Source organism: Nothoprocta perdicaria, unplaced genomic scaffold (assembly GCF_003342845.1).
Source record: "Nothoprocta perdicaria isolate Ctin4 unplaced genomic scaffold, notPer1 scaffold_74, whole genome shotgun sequence".
Classification (NCBI taxonomy): Eukaryota; Metazoa; Chordata; class Aves; order Tinamiformes; family Tinamidae; genus Nothoprocta; species Nothoprocta perdicaria.
In genome coordinates, this window is record NW_020456021.1 from 3,282,336 (window position 1) to 3,307,580 (window position 25,245).

At 41.7% G+C, this 25,245-nt stretch overlaps 1 protein-coding gene across 1 annotated transcript in view; it reads left to right on the forward strand.

The window, feature by feature from the left end:
- The first annotated feature begins 12,020 nt into the window (after nucleotides 1-12,020).
- Nucleotides 12,021-25,245, forward strand: part of MYO6 (myosin VI) — a 65,870-nt gene continuing 52,645 nt past the window's right edge. The window contains 5 exon segments of the mRNA XM_026051251.1: nucleotides 12,021-12,037; nucleotides 12,334-12,472; nucleotides 18,336-18,405; nucleotides 22,890-22,963; nucleotides 25,020-25,149. Of these exon segments, the coding sequence (XP_025907036.1) occupies nucleotides 12,353-12,472; nucleotides 18,336-18,405; nucleotides 22,890-22,963; nucleotides 25,020-25,149 (394 nt within the window). The 5' untranslated portion in view covers nucleotides 12,021-12,037; nucleotides 12,334-12,352.

A 25,245-nucleotide genomic window follows, 5' to 3' on the forward strand; every position in this document is an offset into this window, starting at 1 on the left:
CGCTATTCTCCTCCGTAGCTGAATCYGGACTGCGTGGGAGCAGGACTTCTACCGTGGTGCTGTGTTTCTCCAGAGCATCCTGAACCTTTGGAGCTCTTTCTTTCAGGCTCCACAAGTATTTTGTACAAGGGCTCACACGTCCCTGGTTAAGTGCTTTAATCTCTGAGCTGTAAAATCACATTGGGAGGCAGCGCTTCTGTGGTGGTTCTTGCAATTACTCAGCAGGTTTTGAACTTAAAAACCACATTTCGTTGGTGAATTTACAACCTGCCTGAAAGCTTACTTTCAGCTTGAGTCTACTTACAGCTCCCTTGCCAAAATAAGTAGGTTGTTCTTAATATGTGACCTCAGTGGTTTGCCCTCTGCATAAGCTTTCTTACAGAATTTATTCTTGCATTTAAGAGTTGATATTAATAGACATAATTCCGTGTAGGTCATTTTTGGCTTGCTCTAATGTCAGATTTGTTGGGCTGACCTGTGCCTTCGATCGTGGTGCTGCAGCGGCTGTCCCAGCCTGAGGGGTGAGGCTCTTCCTGTGATGGGAGGCCCCACCTGGAGTATTGGGGGTAGTTCTGGGCTCCCAAGGACAAGAGGGACATGGAGCTTCTAGAGGGGGTCCAGCGGAGGGCAACAAAGATGATTAAGGGACTGGATCATCTCTCATATGAGGAGAGACTGAGTGAGTTGGGCCTGTTTAGCTTGGAGAAGAGAAGGCTGAGAGGGGATATGATTAACATGTATAAGTTCATGAAAGGAGAATGTAGGGAGGAAGGGGCCAAGCTCTTCTCAGTGGTGGCCAGTGACAGGACAAGGGGCAATGGGTGTAAGTTGCAACACAGGCAGTTCCATCTCCATGTGAGGAAGAACTTCTTTCCTGTGAGGGTGCCAGAGCCCTGGAACAGGCTGCCCAGGGAGGCTGTGGAGTCTCCTTCTCTGGAGGTCTTCCAAACCTGCCTGGATGATGCCACTATGTGCCACATGCTCTAGTGTGCCTGCTTGAGCAGGAAGGTTGGACTAGATATGGACTAGGAGGTTGGACTAGACTCTAGATGTCCCTTACAAMCTCAACCCTCCTGTGATTCCGTAGGGTGGCCTGCAGCCACGGGACCCACTTTTGAAAGCCTTCAAACTACCACGATTTCCTCTGAGATGAGTTGGACCAAGTCATGTCTCTTGTATAGGCTCTGTAACACCTGAAAAGAAAATAAATAATGTTTTTGGTCGTTATGCAGGACTGTAATTCTTAGGCGTTGTTGACTTTAACAGAATGTTTTGAACAAATGTGCCCTTCCTTGCAACAATCTGTGAAATTAATATGTAATTTAATGCATGGCCGGGGCAAGGAACGGGAACAGTGTTCGCGTGATGTACCAGAGGATTTAAAATCAGTCAGTAAAATACATTGGAACTTGGATCTGAGTTTTTTAACTTCCAGCTTCTTTCAGTTTCCTGAAATGAAGCGTGCGCAGAGTTCCCGAGCTGGGACCTGCATCTGGAAAAGCACGGAGCTTCGGGAGCTGCATCAGCCCCCTGCCCTCTGAAGCACTGGGAGACGGGGAGAAAGGACCGTGTATCTCCAGACTACTGGGATGAGCGCGAAGCCCCGGGGCAGCCTCGAGCCGGTCCCTCTCCCAAGTGCGTGGCGGGAAGCCCTGCCTGTGTCTTGGGAAACTGCACAGAAAGCTCCGGCCCTTCCCCAATCCAAGGGCTGTRTTGTGTGCGAGGGGGAAAAGGAGCTGAGCTGCACTTGGGATGTGGCTCTTGTGGAAATGGTTCTGCTCTGCAGGTTTCCCTGCCGCCAAGCTCCTGCTGTTGCTGAGGGCAGATAGGGGTTGATCTGCTCCTGTGCTGATGCCCAGTCTGCACAGCACTTTGGCTCCTATGGAACAAATTTMATGTCATAGAATGCTTAAGGTTGGAAGGGATCTCTAGAGATCATCTAGTCCAACCCRCCTGCACACGCAGGGACACCCARAGCACGGGGCACAGGGCTGCATCCAAGTGGGTTTTGAAGATCTCYGGAGAAGGAGACTATAACCTCTCTGGGCAGCCTGTTCCAGGGCTCTGTCACCCTCACTGTTAAGAATTTTTTTCCTAAATTCCCGTGGACCTTTTGGTGCTTCATGTCTCTCCTGCTCTTCTGCATTAGGAAGYTTTCAGTCCTACTCTCAGAATTATTTTATGAATAGCAATAGTGAACCTGTCCTATATTTTACTTAGTTATGAGCAAGGTAGAGTAGATTTGGACAGGAATGCTGCTTTTTTTAGTTAYGTATATCCTGGGCTGGAGGGATGCTTCCGAGTTCACTGCAGTCTGTAGAAGACAAGGGGTGTTCTAGTCCTTCACTTGTGAATTAGACCCATGCTTTTATTTATTTATTTTAAGGGTGGGTGGGAAGTACCAAATAGCAGAGGAGAAATGGAAAGGAGGTTGAAACTGATATGATGAGCGTAATTCTAGGATCTAATTCTGTATCTGAAAGATTTGAATTTCCCTGGCACAGCAAAATGGTGCTTAAGTTCCTGGATGGTGCCTGTTAATCTGCAGATGCTGGCAGTCATTAATTTGCAATAGTTTCATCCCTTAATAAAGGGGCTAAATCAAAGTTGGTACTTTTTGGAAACCTCTGATTCACTCAACAAAGACCCCCTTTATTTTGGTTTTATGACAGAAGTGCAGCAGTTCATTATACAGTGAGGTCTCTGTGCAGCAGGCTGAGGTCAGTGCAGGAGCTTTCATGGGGATCCTGTTAGTACCCGCTGCTGCTGCCCACAATGTTTACTTCATTTGATGTCACTTTGGATCCTAGCACAGAGTATAATCTTATTTTTTTCTAAAACATCAGTTCCACATCCACTCGGCTGTATACCAAGAAGTGGTTTTTGGCAATGTTTTGTTATGGATGGACTTCAAAACATTTTTTGATGCAAATATGTTCTGTTATTTATGTACCTATGTGGGTTTGTCAAGAGAGATCTTGATACGCACCTGCTGGATACTGCATGCCTGATAAAACCTCAGGCCAGTTTCTTGCTTCTCTGTCCACCTATGTATTTGCTGCTGCTGTTTCCCTTCATGTTGCTGCAGCGAGGGGGAAGTGACTGCAGGCCTTGCAGGACTCATCCCAAAGGATCAAACATAGGATACTGATGCTAGTTTGCACGTCTCTATTTATGAAAAGTTTGTAACTTGAATTACTGGTGATTATCAAAAATTTGGAAGTGCTGTTTTCGTCTGTGGCTGGCGACGTGTCTCTGACCCTCTCTCTCGTGAGGGGATGGGTTTTGTCCTGTCTTTTTAGTGTTTGTGAATTTTGGAATAAATCACTGGGAGTCAGTCTGCCCTGGCCTTTCTCTAGACCGCTCAGCAGAGGCGGGTGTAGCTTTCGCTGCCCTGAGTGTTGGCTTTAGTGGCTGATGAGCCCTGCTGATGACGCCGAGGTGCTGACTGCACCAAAAGGTGCTTTTCCTGGGCCTTTGCGGTGGGCTGCAGAGGATTGCCTCTGGCCTCCCAATTGCTTTCCATAATGCACAGCTTTTGCAATGCAAGTTATAGGACGTGATGAGCAGATATTTGCCTCCCAAAGAAACATTCGTGGCAGGTGATAGCTTTTCATGTAGGTATTGGGAATCAAGGGGCATGTTTCCTTCCTTATGATTTTTTTTCCCTTGAGTGATGTGTGTTTTTTGTCCTCCTTCTGTGCAGCGCTGAGAGCTTTTGTGTTTGCCAGATACGAGTGCTCCTTGATAACTTCTGTTTTATCTTTTGTACAGAGCTCCAAGGGAAGCTGATGGATGCATAAAGGAGAATAAATAAATACATTCTTTTAATAAGTCACCTGGAGATGAGCAATGGCTTGGCACGAGGCGCGTGGGTGGGGAAATGAGACATTCCAAGTTAACAACAGGAGAGCAGTAAGTTTAGAAGATGACTGGGTGGGGAAGGTAGAAAATGACATAACTGGAAGGGAATTTAAACCTCGTCAGCCGAGAGCGGCACCCTTGTTCTTGAAGAAATACTTGTGCTTTCCTATGTTTCTGTGTGGAAAAGGTGTCTCACRAGAGTGTAAAGAGCCCCGCAGCTGCAAGGCAGGTCGCAGAGCCGCGGGCAGCCGCTCGCCCTGGRCTGCCGCTTGGTTCACACGGGGTGGTTGCTGTGAGCCCTGGCGCCGCAGGACGGCCCCGCTGCCACCGGCCCGCGCTGCTCCCCGGCTCTGCAAGAGGCTCCGCTTGGTGCCCCCCTGGCCCTATGTTCGTGGCTGTGAGATGGCTGAAGATGGCGTTGATTTCCTCCGTCCACATGTTCATCTCTCTGTTGAGTTCTCTCTTGTACGTCCATATTCCTGCTTGCTGCTGCACTGTGCGTGTCTGTGTTTCACTGAGACACACTTACACAGTCGGAAAAACTTCATTTTGAACTGCAGGTTTCTTAGCCGCGCTGGTCTGCTTTTGCTCTTCTGGTTCTCTTTTCTGGTTAGTGGTGCCTCTGAAGTAGTGGCCAGACCATAACCAAGGAGCTCTTTCTTTAATTTTAGCTTCAACTTTATGTATTTATTTATTCTCTCTCTGTTGTCCTGCTGAAAATTGAAATTATGGGTTTGGTTTTGCTGCTTTTCAACTTTCTGCATGTTGCTATTACTGATCTAGATAGCAGGTGAAAGTGATTGTGCAGATCCATTTTCTGTGCTCCTTTTGGGTCCATCAGCCATTTCAGCTAGAGTTCCTTTAATTAATGAGAACTAGGACTGAAGCCTCTGTATTTTGTTGGTCASAGATAAAACGGGAAAGTGTACTTGATAGAACTGTAGCTTCAAAAGCTGCCAGAATAGCAAGACCCACAGAGGAAATAGTCAGATCTTGTTGATCCTAAYGTGGTTTAAGTCCAGCTTCTCCCTGCTGTTGTCAAAAGACCACAGACTCTGTGGTTAAACTTTTATAAGCTTCAAGTTGTACAAAACTCTTTGACTTGTGGTGCAGCAGCTGACTAGTACGGGCTAAAGAGAAGTGACTGCGGTCTGATAAAATTTTAAAACTAATTTTTTTTTATAATTAAGAAACTTGAAATTGCTGCAAATAAAAACTTTGCTGTTTCAGCCTGGCTTTCACAATATTGCCATTTTTTTTGACTTTTGCTTTAGGAGGATGATATTGCACCAGCTGTGGCTTGACAGACCTAGTCAGTGCTGCCATAGGCAGCATTCTCACCCGGACAGGCACGRGTACGTGGGGGACAGCAGCCTGTGTTGCCATAAGGATCTTAGTAGGTCCTTGTATTGCCTCTTGATGAACGTGGTATTTGGTGGGATGAGCCCGTATTAAATTTTCTCCTATAAGCAAAAAACTTTCTCCGCCTTTGCTGGGATATAAGAAACATTTTTACCATTTTTTTATGATTAGCAGTTTTAGGTAGAGTTAGTAGAAGTAGTTGTTGGCCTTTATGGTGGATTTAAGAACCTTTGATGGTACCGGTACTCTTAGATTTTTATGGAGTCTCTGAACAAAACTTCGCGTGTGGCTGCCTTTGCTTTTAAATATCTAAGTAAATGCCTGCAGGCCGCAGCTTGCTAAGAACTAAAATACCTGAGGGGAGGGAGGTAGGGAGGAAGGGGCCAAACTCTTCTCCAAACTCTTCTCACATCTCCATGTGAGGAAGAACTTCCCTGTGAGGGTGACAGAGCCCTGAAACAGGCTGCCCAGGGAGGCTGTGGTGTCTCCTTCTCTGGAGATCTCCCAAACCTGCCTGGATGCCGCCCTTGCTCTGGGTGTCCCTGCTGGAGCCAGGGGGGTTGGATCTCTAGAGGCCCCTTTCCAACCTCAGTCATTCTGTGATTCTGTGGTTCTGTGAACTAGATTTATTATCACTGATGCCGGATGAAAACATCTCGTTCCCTTCTGTTTGATTTGGTTCCCCCCTTRCTGCATGCTTTCCCTTTTCCCGCGGGAGCGCTCCGTGCCGAGCGCCAGCAGCACCATGGTGGCTCCAGCATCACTTCCATGCCCACCCCAATGCGGCGCAGGCCATGGGAGGCCGCGGCCTCCTCCTCCTGCCCCTGTAGCAGGGTGGCTGCCGAGAGCAGGAGGCCGTGGGGCTGCAGGAGCAGCGAGATTGCCGTGGCCCGGCCCGGCCCCCAGCACTGCTGCTGCTGCCCACGCCAGGCTGGCTGGGCCGCCCAGAGCGGCCACGGAATGAGCTTCACCCAACTGCCCCGACCTCCTTTCTTTGCGTTGCTCAGAGCCCTGCTGGAACTCTGAATTACAGCGTTTCTTGTGCAGCTGGCGCTTGTTTTTATGGTTTCCTCATGCGGTCCTGGGGCTTTTGACACTTGGTAAGCAATAATTGAAAAGCRCTTTAGAAGGCTTTTAGAAGGCTGCTTGGTTAAAGCAAGAATTGTTTTTTATGCTTTTCACAGTATGTGGTTTTCGTTCTGGTCTCATCCTTTTGCACTGGGTTGCTCTTTTGTTCCGTGAAAAGCGCATGGTAATGAAAAAAGGAAATTGGTTAAATGTGAAACATTAAAAAGTGTTAAGTATCTTGGGGACCATTTTCCTTTCAGAGCACTGATAAATTCAGAACAAATTGATTTCCCATGAAGCAAATGTCTTAGCATTATTGGACTTAACGAATCTGATTCTTTTCAAGAAGTTATTTTTATRCAGCATCTGTGTAAATATTTGCAGAGTGAATATGAGTTTTTTTTCCTCCAAAGTTTTGGTTCCTGTTCAGACGGAGTGTCCTGACCCAGCCCTGTATTCACAGAGTGGGCAGGAAGAGAAGAGGCAAGGGGCAAACCAAGGAATATAGCAGGATGAACTGGCCAGARGAGAAACTAAGATAAGGGGAATGAGATGGTTTCAGGCAGCCTGTTCCAGGGCTTTCCTTCACCATTCCTGCCCTATTGCATACCCTGCTCTGCTGCATCTAATCAGGTTTTTCAGGATGTGTTTCCAGGACCACTTTCTTTTTCCTTCTAATATCAGGATGTTTTTATAAATGTTCCTCACACTGAGGACAGCGGAAAGATAGTATAATGTGCAATGGGAGACTGGTTGAGAAATGGGTCGGAGCAATGGAGTGACRCTTTCTGTGCTGACGTGCAGAATTATTTTTTGTAATTGCGAATTGCCCAATTTAATTTGGAAAAAAATCAAGTAGATTTCTGCTTTAAACATGAGGACTGGCATGTCTTTTTAATATATGTGTTTAATAGGTGTATGAGTAGTAAACATAAGGGCACAGTAGATATTTCCTAGGTGAATACTAAAAACAAATACAACAGAGTGATTTGAGTGGAAGTACTGCGAAAAGTAGCTTTTAACTGCACAACATTCAAACGGGTTGCTGCACATAATGCACGGGGCAAAGGAGTTCTCCTGTAGGAAGACTCCTTGGGCTGCGGGGTTCGGAGTGGCTCTGGGTGCCGAAGCAAGGAGCTTTCAGGAACATTGGCCTGGAGCTGCCGGGCAGTGAACTCCTGCTGCTCGGTCCAGCTGCACACGGCTGCGCCGTGATGGGCAATTACTGGCTCAGATTTAACAGCTTCAAGGGCTGTTGGCTTGTAAGATACCTTTGTGCTGTGCTGTATTTAGCCCATTTTCTTCTGCTCTCGCTTGGCAAGAAGCTGCCTTTTGAAACAGTTGAAGTTTAGTTGTATCAAACTAGATGTTATTTATTTATTTCCATTCCTACTTTGGACAACTTTGATAGGATAGTAAGGGGTTTTAATGCAGAGTTTTACAATAAATTGAAAGACTTAACGTTCGTTTAAGTAAAGCAGTTCTGAATGTGTTGCATTTGGCTCAATAAGATCCTCTGTACTAAATCTACAGTTCCCTGGAAATTCCTTGTGTGCAGAGGAGAGCCCGGTGCTGCCCAGGCCTTCATGGGCAGCTGTTCCAGTTCCAGTGAAGGGCTCTGATTTGTCAGTCCTGATGCAGGCTGCAGAACTTGACCAACTCCCAATCACCCAGAGCAGGATTTTTAAGTGGAAAAGAACCCACATCCTTCTATTTTTACTGTGATAATTTGCATAGAATTTTTTTTGTAGTTTATACATATTCTGACTAGTTTATTTTCTTTGGATTTAGACAACCTGATGAGATACCATCTGTTAACACAGTTTTATTTTTTCTTTTCATATAATTGGTTAATCTAGCAATCAGCATGATGGCTTGATACAGTGAATGTAATTCATAGATCACATCACACAAATGTCAAGCTCTGTGTGCTGGTTACAAGATTAGTATTAGCAATATTCTTATTTTGCCATTCTGGAATTCTTTTACTTGCTGCCACAGTTGATTCCCTTCTAAATAATATCCTGACCAATTTTAAAATGTAATTGTATTGCTATTCTTTTTAAATCAGTAACATTTAAGTACATAAATAACATCCTGCCAAATTTTAAAATGTAATTGTATTACTATTTTTTTTAAATCAGTAACATTTAAGTACATAAAAGCAGGGTGGTGATATACAAACCTTCAACTGAGAAATTCTTAGTCATTTCATAAGTAACTGGTGTGTTATATAGATCCCTTTTGAGCATCAGTATGATTAAGCAGTGCCTACAAGAGGGAGTAACTAGTGCAGGAAGAGTTCGGGAGGAGCTGGCAGTTGTTTTTCCTGTTATTGTAATCTGTAGCAGTGTATTCCAGTATTCCCTGGACTAGGAATGAGTTTTGTCTTGCAAATGCGAGGTYCTTGCACTGCCGGCAAGCAGTACTTAGCTGTGATTAGTGCTGAATATTACTGCTAATAAAGCAAAGCTTTTTTTCTTCTGCCTTACAGCTGTTATCTTTTTTGTAATGAAAGGAAGATGCAATGAAAAACAGGGCTCCTTTTTTAAGGGGTGCAGAGGTGCCTCTGTGTAACACAGTTATAACAGCCCAGAAGAGTGAAGACATTTGCTTGTGGTGCTGCTATGTGCAGGAGTTAATCGAATGGAAGAAATAGGGCCTGTATTTCCAAAGTGTTAGACACGATTTCTGGAAGGCTGTAATTTGCAAATTGATTTTACTCCTTGCCAATTATGGAAATATAAAATCTGACATTTGGAAGCAGGACTGTTGGGATTGCTGTAGATGGAGGCTTGTTTCAGAGCTGCCCTTCTGCTCRCAACAAACCCCTTCCAGGATGACTGCTGCTCTTGGAGTGGAGCAGCACTGGAGTGGAGGGAGACCGAAGGGACACCGGCTTCCTGGGCGCTCATTTGACCTTTGTGAACACTCTGTGCTGCACTAACTCTTWATTTTGGAGACTAAAATGAACTAARTCAGTGACCTAATTGAACTTCTAGCTATCTGTTTAATCTCTGTTGACTGTATTTACMCACCTGTGCACACACGTGGTCAATGTCGACCTTCCTCCTTCGTGGGGAACCATAATTCAGATAAATTTGCAAGTATTTAGTGGTGTTGCTGTCAAAAGTTGTTGCCTGAGTGCTGGTACCCCATGTATGAATGTCCTCACTTTGGTAGTATTTGGAAAATGTGTGTGTCATCAACAGCCTAATGAAGCTGGCTGTAGTTGGACTGCATTCAAACACGCAGATAGGAAGAACAATTTCCCACTGATAGCTCTTCATGAAGGGTCTGTAACTTTTTTCTCAACTTGTATTTTTTTGTTATCTTTCAGTCAGTAAAACATAGTTTTGTATTTAAAGGACATTTATCAGGAATCTGAACTTTGAACTTACACTTTTTCAGTTGAGCTTTAAAAAGCTATGCGGAAAACAGGGTGTTCACGGACTGGTTGAGGAGTAGACCTTTGTGTCCTCCTCAAGGGCAGGGACATACATACCTATATGTAAGACAGCCGCGCAGATAAGCGGCTGGGAGCAGGTTCTGCCTGGTTGGTTTCTGCATCCGATTTTATTCTGCTGCTGAAAGTCTGCCAAAGTCCTAACGAAGAGAGAAGGAGGACATATTAGAGGTGCTGAAATAAAATGTTACAGCAACTAGAGTTATGCTGGCTTGTTTTTATTAAAAATTTTTATCTCCTGAATGACCACTGCACTAATATTTAGATCCTTTCTAACACCAGATCTACAAAGTCTCAAGTATTTTTTTCTAAACATGCTCTTTTTGGTGGTGGCTGAGTTGGCTCATTGCTCTGTCCTTCAAGAGCAGTTGTTAGCTTGTGACATTTCCGTATCACCATTTACTAATRAAGTGGGAAGTAGGCTTAAGAATGTCTAAGGATTCCAAAGTCCGTGTGAGGCAATGCAGGAAAAGCCATAAGAAAGTAATTTGAGGATCTGGATTGCAAACTGCAGCAAAAACAGTTCGGCAGAGAGCTAACCTTTTAATAGAGAGATGTTGCAGTAATTTCAGGATATTTTTCTTGTGTGACATGGTAACATCCGGAGAACCGGCCATGTTCCTCATAACGTAGAGGAGACACTTGCTCTTAGTGGTTGTGTGACACCTCACCAAAGTACCAATTGACAGAGGCATTTTAAAAGACAATGATAGGTTTGTGAAGAAAAGCAGCTTTGGTTATATCCAGAAATAAACACAGATGTTTTGCAACTACAGCCATTACGGCAGCTGCGCTCAGAGGTCAGACGCATCAGAAAGCCGCCCCCTACAACCGTGTGGAGTGCGCTCAGTGCGACGCACAGAGCGGTGAAGAGGAGGGGGCCTGGCCGCGAGCCGAGCGCGGGTGAATGGCCGGGCTGTTCCGCAGGGGTTAGTGCCGGCGCTGGCAGCGCGTGCCCGGGATAATCGGCAGCTGTGGGCGCCGGGAGCGTATGGGGCAAGGAGTGGGACACCCCGGGCTTTYGGACGTCAACTTCTGTGCCTTGTTAGAAGGAGCCGATGCGCCTCAGGGTATGGATGAAATGGAAGTTGCAAGTTTGTCCTATGCTAAATATAATTTTGTTATAAATAACATGAATTGTGTGTCAGCACTCCTGAAATCTTGAGGATTATCTTYGGAGATTCAGAACCACAAGGGAAGGGGGGTGAGGAATGATAACCTGATTTGCTAACTGAATAAATTTCAACCTAAACCCAGAGATCAACATGAAATAAAGTAAAACCATTTTGTTAAAAATCTCTTTGGTCTGTTACTTCATTTAAAAATATTTGATTTCACATAGCTTTAGAATTAGTTTTTATCCTAGAATAAAAGAAACAGTAAAATGTTTTATTCTTCGGTCCTAAGGTATTAGGACCCGTTTTCAAAGCCTTTTCCTTCTCTTCAAATCTTCCTAACTGCTTGGCAGGAGGAAAGACCAGGCCATGTGGGGCATGTCCTGACAAATCCTCCATCAGAGAAGAGTGTCTCTGCTGGTTGTTGCAGACTTTCTGGTGGGACGACAACTCCTTTTCCCTGAGACTGTTTATGACAGAGGGATTCACAACCGTCCCTTATTCCAAGAAGTTTTGGAGCTCCTTTTTCCTTAAGATGGGGCAAAAGAAAAACATAGGGTTTGTTTTCAACATCCAGGCTCTTGTGGTTTGCTGTTGGCATTTTCTTTCCTGCTTGGCAGGCTCATTTGGACCCTTGCTTAGAGGGACAAGTTACACCTTAGCAATGTGAGGAGCTACTGAAGCGTTTTGAATCATGAAAGCCTGTCACTTGAGTATGTGAATGAGTGCTAGAAGGAAGGAAGAAGCTGTCAGCAGAAGGGAGCCTTCCAAGCTTGAGGATTCCCCTTTCCTCACTAGGATAGGGACCGTAGAAGAGGTTAAAAACAAGCAAATGAATTCAGCATGTTTAGAAAGGCACCATTGCATTGGCCATTCAAAATATGCCAGTGYTGGCGCCGTTCCTGGCTAGCTCAATGAGCAGTGCATGCACAATCACACACTCCTTTTAACTAGCAACTTATTAAGCTGCATAGCTTGAGGAGCCTGAGTTTTGATTGCCTTGGCTCTAGTATCTCTTTCCCTCAAAGACCACGTATTCCATAAATCCAAGTCTATATGAACATCTTATTTGGATTGGAAAGTAAGGTCACTGTTTCTTAAGAAGAGAGCTGGAAYGTGAAAGCATTGGAAGTCAGCATTTTAGAAGCTTATAGTATACTAAGTAAGTTGTGAACAAATACATTCCTGAGTTACTTATGAGCTATAGAGCTATAAGCACAGGCACCAAGGCATGTGAAATGAGGTTGGCATTTCTGCTCATGTGTCTGGAGAGGTGCCCATTGGAAGAACTGGGTATTTTTCTCATATAGATGCACATCAAATAGCTGCAGAAAAGTATCCATTCACCAGATGCACTCTGATTTTATTTATATATATATATATATATATAAAATATTTATATATATGTGCTATTAGTGTAGGATCAGTTTTGAATCTTTTTCATCATTTTTCTTACAGGAAATATTGGATAGCCCCCATGATGGATGACGGGAAGCCCGTTTGGGCTCCACACCCAACTGATGGGTTTCAGATGGGAATGATTGTGGACATTGGCACTGACAACTTAACTATCGAGCCTTTGAATCAAAAAGGCAAGGTAAGTGTCTTGTGAGGATGGAGAGAAACGTGAGAGAGAACTAGGAGGGAAACTAACACTGAATTTGAGCTAGATCTCAGRCTGAGTTTCTGAATTCTTCACTTTTTAAAATAAACAAGAATGCTCCTATTTTACCTAATTCAGCTTAAGCATCCCAATTCTCCAAAAGATTTGATTTATTAAGTATGAAAAGAAAACCTATTGTAGATATGCTRTGAGAGAACCAATAACAGAAGAAAAATCAATGAAACATTTAAAATGGAGTCCTGATCCTTCCTTATTAGTGTGTTCAAGCTGCCTCATTTATCGTGGCATCTTTCATGTTCAGTGTCTTTCTTAAATGTCAGTTTGCTGCAGGAAATGCCTTTTACCTATCAATTATGCCAATTTGTATGGTAAGTACCCTGGGTTTTACTGCCAGGAATAAGGTCAAATGGTGTGCTTAAGTAGCTGTTGGTTTGGTGTTTATAAATATCATTTAAAATACGTGTTGTTTCTAATAATTTTGTCCTTCATGCAGCCTCAGTTACGAAGTGAGCAAATGCCTCTGGTAACTTGTCTTTCATGCTGATATTAATAGAGAATGCCTTGTCACGAGTCAGGAGGTTATGAAGCAGTTCTTCCTTTCGGGGAGAATATTTATAGACCTTTTTATTATTATTTTAACCTTGAATAGAAGTTAGTTTTCTTTTGTTAGAAATACGGATTGATCATGTGTCTGGTAAAGTCTGTAGATTTAGCACTATTGGGCATTCTTCAGTGGGGAGAAGGACAAAATCATTCAGACAAGAGTATATGAAACATTGAAACATTAAACACTGAAGAACAAACAGGCAGTAAAGAGACTCTTCTGTTTCTAATATCTGCTTTCTTGGCCTCTCTTTCCAAAACCAAAAATGATCACTAGTTAGAACCATTGAAAATATAACCTTGTCCCTGAAGAAGTTTCTGCTTTTTTAGCTTGGGCATGCAGTCTCCAGAACAATGAAATGGATAACATCATCCTATGGTGTGTGCATTTGTCCCAAGTAAAGTTCAACCACTTGCCATATAACTGGGATGTCTCTGGTTAGGGGTTCCCTGTGGAAAGTGGAGCACTTCAAATCATATTATATAGGTGGTACTACATTATGTATCAGAGTTTGTGCTCTTGTGGTGGGACTGTTGTTTGAATCTTGATTYTGCTTTTAATTTTCAAAACTGAAGGTACAGCAAGAAAAAAGCTTTATCTCTGTGCCAATCTTATATTTTGAGCTCTTGTTAAAGGATATGAATTCTGCTTCTAAGCCCCTACTATTTCAGAGAATACTAGAACTCKTGCTCATGTGAGAAGTAGTCTATTTCTAATACTTAAGCTTGTTGAGGATTTGAAATGCATTCCTTTTGGAAAGAGCTATCAAGAAGCAATAGGAACMTTTTGCTTTGTGGTTCACAATGAATGATCCCTGTTATTTAGAGATAGTTACTCTGATGTTGACTGTTTTCCTGCACTAAGCAAAATAGCACAGTGTGTAGTGTTCATTCATCTAAGGGAATTAACAGACATTTAAATTCCATAGAGATTATGGATCCATGTTTATAATAATGAAACTTCCTGCTAATAATACAGGTGGAGTAAAAACACCTTCTCAGTCTTTTCAAGGTGCTTATTTTCTTTTACAGCGAGAAGTTTCTTTATTGCTTTTTATTGTTATAAGAAGTCCCTGTTCTTTTTGTGCATTTAGACCATTAATTTGTATTAAACATCAGTACATGCTGTTAACAACTTTGTCTACTTGAAATGATAGTTCAAAAGTGCTCTTTGGGAAGGGGTAGTGATCCAGCAGCTCTGGGTTGCTCATGATAATTGCAGGGAGCAGATGAGCAACCTGATCTTGTCAACATACCAAGGCAGCAAAGCTTATTATTATTTTTTAATCCGGGTTGTGAATGTGTCATATTTATTCTCTGTGGAAGCTGGTAGCTTACCAGAGATCAGGAACTGAAAGGTAAATGGCTCTGTGTGTAGCTAACTCTTGGCGTTTATCCCACTCAATATATGTTGTTAATAGCTGCAATAAATGTTGCAAGACAGTGGTTAGAGGCTGTTAAAATCTGCCCTCCCTTCCTCAGCCGTAGCTGGTTGTGTCATTGCAGAGCAGCCCCTCTCTGCTGCGCCGGCAGAATAACTTGTACCACAGCAAAGGGGGGCAGCGGAGGGATCCACCCTAAAAAGGGTCAGGTTGAAGGTTGTGTGGATGGCAATAAGCCGTGAAGGAGGTGGCAATATCTGGAGCTGCTGTGGCCGCAGATTGCTTTCTATTACGAAATGAGGTTCATCAGTCCATCCTTGAAGGGAGTTGGCCCACGCACTGCTCGACTCATCAAGCAGCAGCGGCAGCTTTGGGCACCACAGCCCCAACAGGGTTCACAGCAGCCCTTACATTTCAGGGCCAAAGCTGGATGTGCGGAAAGGTGAGAATCTGAGTCACTGAGGTGGCGTTGYCCAAGAAAGGGCAATCCAAAGATCCAAAGTGCAAGAACTTTGTTATATGAGCAGAGGATGCAGGTGTCCTGGATGATGGGAGTTACTCCATGGAAGCTGGATCATTGGTTTCAGAGCTGGTCAATTGCCACAGCTGGAAACAAAATAGAACAGTTTTCTGTCTGTAGGGTGGTGCTGGAGGGTGGTAAAGTGWCGAGGGACGGATGCCTTTCAGGGACCCTTATGGCCCTGAGGAAGGAGGGAACAGGGGTAGGCACTTTCCAGAGCCGAAGCGATGCATTTGGAGCAGTGTCGGGCAGGCCCCTGTCGCTGCAGGCACCAGGGAGCTCCTCCTGGAGCCAACTGGGAGGCCTGGGGCTCRGAGGGAGCGGTGCCGCGTCCTCCAGAGCCCTGTGGAGCAGCTGCTGGAGCGTCCTGTGAACAACCACAAAGGTATTTGCCAGAGTTAGGCATAAATGAATATGTGCATTGGACAAAGAGGGATCGGAAAGTCCAAAGTTCAGTGTTTCAAGCYAAGAGGTGGCTTTAGCAGTGAGCACAGCTTACTGGGGCAAGCAAGACGTGTTCGTGTCCCTCCTGTAAACTCTTTGTGTTGCCTTAGGCTGTGTGGTGAAACAGAGCTGAGAGCAGGGATGTCTGCGTGTCGGTTTGCTGAAAGGTATAAAGGAAGGCATGGTTACACGTATTGGATTACGTGGTAGAAAGAAGATCCTGCTTGAATGGAAAGGTATCTTTTTTCACTCATCTCGTTTCTGGGAGAGTAGTTAAGATTGTCACTGCMTTTCAAGGGTGCATTTGTGTTTTGGGAGGGGAAAACACAAGAGCAAACCAAACCAACCCCCTCTGTTTTGTCTGCTGAGATGACATCAGTGTTTCGTAAGCTGAATATCCTCACCATATTTTTAGAAGAAGTTTGTCCTAAGCCAGGACAAAAGTCCTTGACTAAATGCAAGAAATGTTTTCTTGAGAGAAGCTATGTCCTTAAATCAAAAGCTCTTTTGTTTTTGTTTAAGGATCATGCAGTAAAAAAATTGGGAAGGATATTTTTATAATTTTAGACCTGGGACAGCTTGACCATTTCTCTAAGTATAAGATTTTAATAATAGGTGTTAATATTCAGACTTCTGCACATAATGATAACTCACAATAATTTAACACTCTTAAGCATAATGCAGTAGAGCAGCTGTGATTAAAAAAATTCTTCCTTGGCAAAGTTGAAGCAAGACTTTATGTTCTGGTCTGGTCTAAAAATCTGATCTAGACTGAAATATCAAAAAAACAAAAGCAATACTGGTAAGTCTTTTTTGTATTGCTTTTGATTTGATGCATCACTTCTGAGATACTTTAATACAGTAAAATAATGAATTACAGACTGCTGGAAGGATTTGCAGAAGCAAACCTAGTTTGCCACAATCTGACTCKCCCTGGCACATAATTAATAATACAACTTTCGACAGGTATTTTGCAACTTATATTGGGTGCAAAAATGAAAGAGGACTCATATTTTAATGAAACAATAATGAATTTATCTGTTGCATCAAAAGACTGAGAGATAAAGACACTGAAAAAAATGTTCTTTTTCGTACATAGATCTCTTTTTTTGTACATAAATCTGCAACAATCCCTGTTGTATTTACACTTGGGCTGCACTTCAGTGGACAGGAACTACAAGTGAAGTTACACTTTTGGGAAGTCAGTAATGCTATTTTTTAAGCTTTTGCTGGTTTGGGCAGAATGAATTAAGTATATGAGAAACTGTATTAAAATACTTCTGTATTCAATGTAATATACGTTATYACTGACAATTTTGCAAAAAAAAGTTCCGAAAACTAACATATCTGAACTGCAGCATTTTGAGAGGGAGGAGATTCTACGCTGTGCTGGAAGTTAGCCACTAGCAACATCTGGGGGTAGGTAAAGACTTCTGGATCCTCCTTGGCTTAGTCACATTCTGATAAAAGGTATTTTGAAGATAGTTGCCTCATCAACATTCAAAGGCATTACAGAGCAATTGTGCAGCTTCTTTTGCCTTCACACAGCTTTTGTGTATTTTTTTTTCCCTACAATAAATTAATAAATCCCAATAAGAGGTAAAAGCGAAATTATTAGGGCTAGAAAGTACGTAAACCATGGGTAATCTGGTGGGCGGGGATATAGTAGACTTGCTGCTTTCTGACTGGCAGCAATTAGCCTGTCTCAGATACATTTTTAAACCTTGCCACTTTGAAATAAGTTGGAATTAGCAACTCTTTATGACAGTATAAGTTGTAAGGCCACATACGTTGTTTCTGTTGTATTGAAACAATGTAAAAATGAGTTTTGTGTTTTCCTAAACTCTTATGAGATATTCCTCCTAGAACTGTCTTGCTGAGTACAGTTTCAAGCTTGTTCATATCTTAAGGTCACTTTCTTGGATCTCTTTTTTTTTATCTTTGGAAAATTAGATGGAGCAGATTAGACTTACATTTCCTTCATTTCCACGTAGAAAAGGAGGCTGCGCTTGTAGCAGCTTGCTGGCTGTAATATTTAATTGGTACAACAGGGTTTTTGTTAATTCATAGTAAACTGCTGTAAACAAAAACATGCAATTAAAAATCCACCTCACAATATGTATTTTTATGCAGATGCTGCAAAACATGTAGTCTCGTGTGCTTTTCCTGCCTTTTGAAAGCAATATAAATTATGATTTCTGGAGAACAAAAGAGAGACAACGTTGCTTTTGTCATTAATTTGTCCAGTGGGACTTGAATACTTGATAAATGGCTTTTTTTGTGCAACTGGAGCACAGCAGTTGAAGGAAGTTCTTGTTCTCCATTAATACTGATTGGGTGGGTAGGAGGGTAGCAAGCAGCAACCCAAAGCTACAGTATTTGAGTACAGAGGACTGTATTATGTATCAAATGTTTTTGCTTAAATGTTCATGTTTTAAACAAAAATATGTTAATGATAGTGCAATCCTTGTACTGAACTAATACATTCTTTTTTATTCATTGAGCTCCTTTGCAAATTCAAGGAAAAAACATAAATGGCTCCAATAAATTACAGTATTTTTTAAATAATCCTTTTTTTTTTTTTTTTTTTTTTTTTTTTTTTTTTTTTTTTTTTTTTTTTTTTTTGGTGTGTGTGTCAATATGTGCAATTTTGGGAATAAGTGAAAAGTAGTAATAAATAAGTGGAAAGTATTATTGCTGTGGCAACTGCAGCAGCTCCTGTAAGTTTTCAGTAACTCTGTAAAATTTGCAATGCTGAATTATATATGTGGCAGCTTGAACCATGCACAGTCACAGCACACTTACTTGCAACGTGTTATAGAACATCTTTGAACTATATTCCTATTACTATGCGATGCTGAAAATGTTAATGTATTTCATCTAACAGACTTTCCAGGCTGCTATCAGTCAAGTGTTTCCTGCAGAAGAGGACAGTAAAAAGGATGTGGAAGATAACTGTGAGTTACGCACTTAAATGCTACATATTTATTTGAAAATGAATCATGCTCAGGAGAGAATATGTAGCTTCCTTACCAGCTTGCTCTTTCTTCCTTGCAATCTTTTCATTTTGTTCCTTTGCTTGAATTTGTGTATGACCTTTACCAGTCCATTAAAACCTCTTAAAATAAGCCCGTGTTGAAGAACTTGTGCATGTCATTTATTGTGGCCTTTTTCATTTTCAAATGAACATTTCAAGGGAACTCACGGCTGCGTCATTCCTACATACAACTAACTGCTCTTTGATTTACTTCAGATCTACATCAGATGTTGCTAACTACAACATGATCAACTGCGTGCAGCATTATGGAACTGACTACATCTTTTGTAGTGCAGCAAAAGAATTAGTTGTTTTATCAGGAACAGAACGATACTGTATTTCTCTGCATGTAGCCTACTTTTTGGAGAGGGGTGGAGGAGTTTAGAGATGATATAACCTGCATTCTTGTTGACTTGAAGTTTTTTTTATTTTGTTAAATATTCTATGGATGAAATTTGTGAAAACAATTATAATAATCAAGCATGAGGAGAGAGAGTACCATAAAGGAGGAATAAACTAGCAGCAGTTTTTGGACAACTGTTAAATTTTTTTGCTGTTTTAGTTTTGTGTGAACAAATCTGTTAACAGAGATTCCCATATCTTGAAAATCTTATTCGGAAAGCTGTCTTTCCCATTTCCTGTGGGATTTATTTGCTAGGCAAATATTGATTACCTTCTAAATGATGGGCAATAGTAGCTTCTATTTGTTATTTGTTTAAAATAAATAGAGCATAGGACATTCAAAGTTGTTTAGATGATTTAAGGACCACAGCTCCGTTTGTGGAATAGGGTACAGGATTTATGTCCCGTGACAGGAAGTGCAGCTGCTATAGCTGCTCTGTAACGAACAGGAAAATGAGATCTGGAGCTTATGATCTGATTTGGATGGATAAGAACCAAAGGGAGGTCTTTTCTAGCTGATAAACTCTGTCCAGTTGTTTATATTTTTGCAAAAAAATACATAGATTGAAATGTTTTATCTGTACAGGGCATTTGTTAGGGGAAATGCATTGAATTTGTGTATCTGTCAAAATGTTTTTGCCATGATGTCCTAGCACCTCACTGTCTTGACAGGGAATTCAAATTTTTAGGAAGATTATGGGAATAATTAGGTATTTCAGAAAAGCAGCATTCAATTAAGCTTCATAAAATTTTTATTTACCTTCCTGGCTAAAATATAAAATTTAAAAATGTTTTCAGCCACCAACCTTTCTGATGAAATACTACTTTTGACCTTTAATATTTTCCCACTTTATGAACAATAGTTGAGGGACATCTCTAGATTGAGTAAAACCAAGCTTCTCTTCTCTGCCAGAGGAGGTTTGTATTGGAATCATTGATTCTGGAGGAGAACAGAGTAACAGCAATCGCTAGGAAATTTTATAAAATACTATAAAGAGGGACTGAAAACACATAGTGCTGTTCTAAAAAAAAATACTGAAAAGCTAGTTAATATGCTTACCATTCTAGCTCATGCTTCATGATTAACTGCCTTTTTGTGAGCAATTCAATGAAGTGTGTGTATGCGTATACATGTATACATGTATATATATACATATAACTGTTTTATTTTCATTCTTAATCTTCTGCTATGCCTCATGCCTGTAGCCTTTTTAAGAGTCTAGCTCTTCCACAAAAAGCAATTTTCATTAAATATTGCCAGCCGTCCTGAGGCAAAAGCAAAGCATTTAACTTCCCTCTTATTCAGTCTTCTAAGTTGTTGGGGGCTGTTAATGTATTCTCGTAACCAGAATGAAACTGGGAATATGCTCTTGTGCTGAGAACAGCCTGCTGTGAAACTTTGACAACTAATTTACTGGTCACATATATAAAATGCAACAACTTGCATCCACTGCCCAAATCTCTCTGCTCAGGAAGATTTTTAAGGGCTTTTGTTTGTTTATTTTCTGCTAATTTGAGCATAGCTCAAGGCAATCCTGCAACATTAGCCTTTAGATTGTCTTAGTTTTGTATACATAGTTTGATTAGATTAAGGACAAATGTAAATTTTTTTATTTTCTAAGGGCCAAGGGAAAAAAAATAATTTTGAGATAAACCAAGTTAAAAAAAATGATGGAGAGACTATATCAGATGGGGGTCTTAAAAATGAGTTGAACAGATGCTGAGCCTTGTATAGAGGATTAAAAAAATAAAAAGCAAAACTGTACCACGTTGCTTCACTGGATGCACAAGGAAGCCTGAGTATCTCTGACATCGATATTTCCCAGCTTCACCTCTGTGAACTTGGCCCACGTGTGTAAATCAATATATGGACTGTAAATGCACCTTGTTTGGCTACACTGGGAATGAGCCCTATGAAAACTCAGGGAGTTCTCTCCGTGGTGGCCTCCTTTGCACCTGGATGTTGGTGCCGCGTCYGAGGGGTTTGTCCCAGAGGGGATGGGGTTGGAAGCCAGTGTCGAGAGCCGCAGTTTGCCCGGCCTGGGCCAAGGGGGCAGCTCTCCCTGCAGGAACAGGCTCCCGTTACGCACCACGTCCGCAGGTCCAGATCCTTTAATGAGGACTGGAATCCTTTTGCTAAGAGAATATTGTGGGCATATCAAAGCCTGGCGTCATTTTTTGTTTGGATGGGGATTAAGTTTTTATTAGGATGCTTACCTCATCCTTACTTCTACTGAAATATAGTGAGGAAAAAAAAACCTGAGAAGTTCCTGTAAAGATGCAGCCAAGAGAGAGGGTTGTTCCTTTCAAATTTTAAGTGTGTGTAAAGCTACTGTGTAAACTACTTCCTTAACCAGAGAGAACCAAAAAGACTTCATAAATTAGTGAATGTCAAAATTTAGACCCCCTCTGCCCCAAAGAAGATGTTCATAAGATCAGAAGGAGATTTAATTTTCTTTAGCACAAGCAGAAGTTTCTGATCCTGGCTCATTTCCTTTTCATGGCTTTTCCTCTTGGGTTGCCCTCCTTAGAAGGGGCGCMGGGGAAACGAGGTCGGGCAGAGGAGCCGCCTGGGCCGTGAGCACCTCTGGGGCTGCTGGCCAGGAGGGAGGCGCGGGCTGCCCTGGCCCTGGGGAGGCTGCGCTCGTCTGGGGAGGCTGCGTCGAGCTGCGCGCGGGCCCAAGGGCTGCTTCTGGGGTTSGGGGATGCGGCCGTGCTGCTGCATGAGGACGAGGTACCGCTGAAAGAGAAAACAYGAGTGCCCTTGAAAAGTCTTCCCCATACACATAGGACTTTGATCCCTATGTGTTGAATTCAGGAAGAGCAGTAACTCCCTACGCTTGGGYTACTGTAGATTGGAGATCTACAGTAACAGTTTATGACCCTTTTATGAGGCAGGAAATTGGAGCCATCACTAAAAGCACAGCACTGCTTGTGTGTTTGTGCTTTTTGTTTTGTCTTGTTTTGTTTTCTCGTCCTGCCAAATACTTCAGGGTTTATCTGTATGTTAGTTCATTGTAATGAGTTTAAAAAAAAAAAAAGAGCAGGGGGTGCTGTGCATTAGAATTTCAAATGGTTAGAAAGAGGATTAAACATATTTGAAAACTGAGGCAGGGGAATAAGTAGTGCCCTCAGTAGGTTTAGGAATAATGTTTTTAATATTGTTACAGTGGGAACTGGCACTGACCTCTGTAGTTAAGGCTACTTTGCACTTTCCAGGGCTATAGCTGAAAACAAGGACTAGCTTTGGCAGAATGTTAATCCACGAGATCTGGACCTTTCTGTACATGTTTGCTCTGCCTTGAGTGGCATTTTCTAACATTTCAGCAATGATAGTTCAGTTATTTTACATTAACAAGCTTAAAAATAGCTATTGTGTCATTGTATTAACTTTTGAGGGGACTGCCCGGTTTCTTTGAAGAGGAACAATGTTCAGAAATGAGCCTTGAAAGGCTGCAGTGATCCCTAGTGTCAGAACTGGCACCTGTAGCTGCCTCTAGAAAATTCTAACTGATGGAATCAGCAACACAAGCACCAAAAGCTGCCCAGGAGCAGGCGGTTGGGGGCAGGACACGTGGGCATCACTGCAGAGACTGCAGAGCTGAGAGGAGAGAAGAGCCTTAGAGACCTGGATGAGYGCGGAAGGACACATCCGCGCTCATCCAGGAAGCGCAGATGAAGTTCCAGCCAAGAACTTCCGTGCTCGGCTGGAAGTTCTTCAAAGGCTTCAGATTTCCCTCTTTGACGCGGTCTATGCTGAGACCCCGTCGTCTAGCTCTGTGTTCAACAACTTTATCTTTACTGTTCTACAACACACAGGGTAAAATTTTTTTAAATATATTTTAATTTGGCAGTTAGGCTTTAAGAGAGCATGAAGGAATGATAAGCTCAAGCTCTAGCCATAAAGAGAGAAGCAAAACTCTCCTTAAATTTTAGTATCCTGGCTGTACACTAAGGGTAGTCCAGAGTTCCTAACTATCTGTGTTTGTCTCTTAATTGCAGGTTCCCTTATGTACTTAAATGAAGCCACTCTCCTTCACAATATCAAAGTTCGGTACAGTAAAGACAGAATTTATGTAAGTATTGAATATCATATCAAATCATCTGATGGTAAATATCATTTAAAAACAATCATTAAAAAAAATCTTTCAGTCTTTTTGTTCTATCACAGTAAGTAGAAATGTCGGCTCTGGAACTTAGGAAATATAAGACATTTTTGGAACGTTGTACTTTTGTTGGGATTCTGGATCAAGTCAATGCTGGCTGATTTTTACCAGGCAGGGAAATAGATTTTTCTGTACACGACTGTTCAGCTGTGGCTGGAGTGTCTCACAAGAGTGTGTTCCAGGAGAAAGGCTGTTAGCAAGAGGGTTCCCTTTCCTCATTATTTTTGAACGAAGCAAACAGGTGCCTCCTCTGACACCTCCAAGCTCAGATGTCCAGCTTAATCTTTTATATTGCTATCAAATTGCCTAATTGTACTTAATGAATTCTGCCTAAATTACATTTTGTCCTTGCCATCTGCCCCGACACTGACAGCTGTGAAATAGAAGAAAGATAAGTTTTCCTTTTTATTTTTTTCTTAATAGAAGACTGGCTACTGACAATAAATGCTGGTTTTCACTTTTTTGAAGTCACAGTGTTAAGCTTATCTGCTCTCATGTTACCACCGTGTTCTGCAGTGTATTGATTGAGAGTTAAACCTGCATGTTTGTCTCTGTGTGAATGCATAAAAAGAAAGTATATGTRTTTGGCGGTTACCTTTACACAGCTGTAAATTTTTTATGGGATCAAGACTAAGCATCATCTTTAAAGTAAATAAAAATAGCCATTAAAAAAGGACAAAAAAATCCAGAAAAAATAATTCAAATAAAATTATAAAACTGATCATTCAGTAGAATGGTATATAGATTCACAGAGCCTTCCTTCCYCTTATATGAATGCAACTTAAGTTGCTCTGAGTTGAGAGTATTTTCTAAAAGATATTTTAAATATTAGCTCAGTTTCTACTTAAACTGTCTTTCCCTTTAACTTTAGGATGGCAATTCAATCAATTTTTTTTTTGTGCTATTTAATAGTATTTGCCTTGTTATCAAGAGGGAAACTAATATTAGTACTTGGAGCTTTTGAAGAGCTCTGTATATGTGTTTTTCTTCATTGAAATAAATGTTGAGAARTATTAGAAAATTTGTATGGGGTGTGTGATCCAGTCTTCTGTTAACATGTCATGACAGCGTCCAAGTTTCAGTCACATGTGATATGATGATCTCAGTAACAAAAAATACAGTAATTCCTGGAAGCTGGTTTAGGTGTTTTTAGGGTCTTTTCCTGTAAATCTGCTTTCTTTTTTTTTTTCATTTTTATTTTAATGCTTTAAAGTCTGCCCTTGTATGTAATCCAGCCATTATAACCAAAGCACGAAAGTTTTCCAGCAGCCACAAAAAAACTTATCTATCATTGTCTTTATGCGGGGGAAAGGGAAAAGGCAGGCGCAGTCGGAGATGTCTCCTGATCTCGTCCTCCATTGGAGCACGTGTCTCCTGTCGCTCGCTGTGGAAGCAGCTGAAGGCTTTTAGTGCCTCCCTTGAGAACGTTGCCAGGCTCCTGCCTTGATTCTCACAGGCCTTCCTGCTGAGTTGCTTCCATCAGATTTTTTTTTTTCCTCCTTTTTGGAGGAGATTGCCTGATGCTCCTGAGTTTATTTGCTCTTGAGGAGGAGCTAATGATTTCTTGTCTCTGATCATATAATGAGGAATAAATTAAAGAGAAGGAGAAAGGTCAAATTGAGAACATATTTCATAGCTAAGTAGTAAGAAATTCTCCTGAGAAGTGTTTTTTGTTTGGTTGTTTTTTTTGTTTTTGCTTTTTTTTTTTTTCTCTCATAGAGAAGGCTTTAAGACAATTAAAGCAACGCTGAAAGTGTTGCTGACTTGTATCTTCATCAGCAAGAAAGAACTGTAAATGCAATTTGTATACTCAGAGATTTGCTTGTCAATAATTTTGTCTCCTACCTTCATTTTGTTTTTTGGAACTTCAGGAATAGGCTGTAGTCTTCAATAGTAATTGAAAATTGCTGTTAACAAGTTGGTTGCATCCTAGCTAATAATTTGCTATTAATTCTTTTCTTCACAGACCTATGTAGCCAACATTCTTATTGCAGTGAATCCATATTTTGATATACCTAAGTTTTATTCCTCAGAAACCATTAAAAAATACCAAGGTAGATCACTTGGGACGTTACCACCACATGTTTTTGCAATTGGTATGTATTGAATCGGTATTTGGTTTTGCTAACACCAGTATTAAATACTTCGCTATTATGTTTTAATTGCTATCTGTAACCTAAATTACCCTTTCA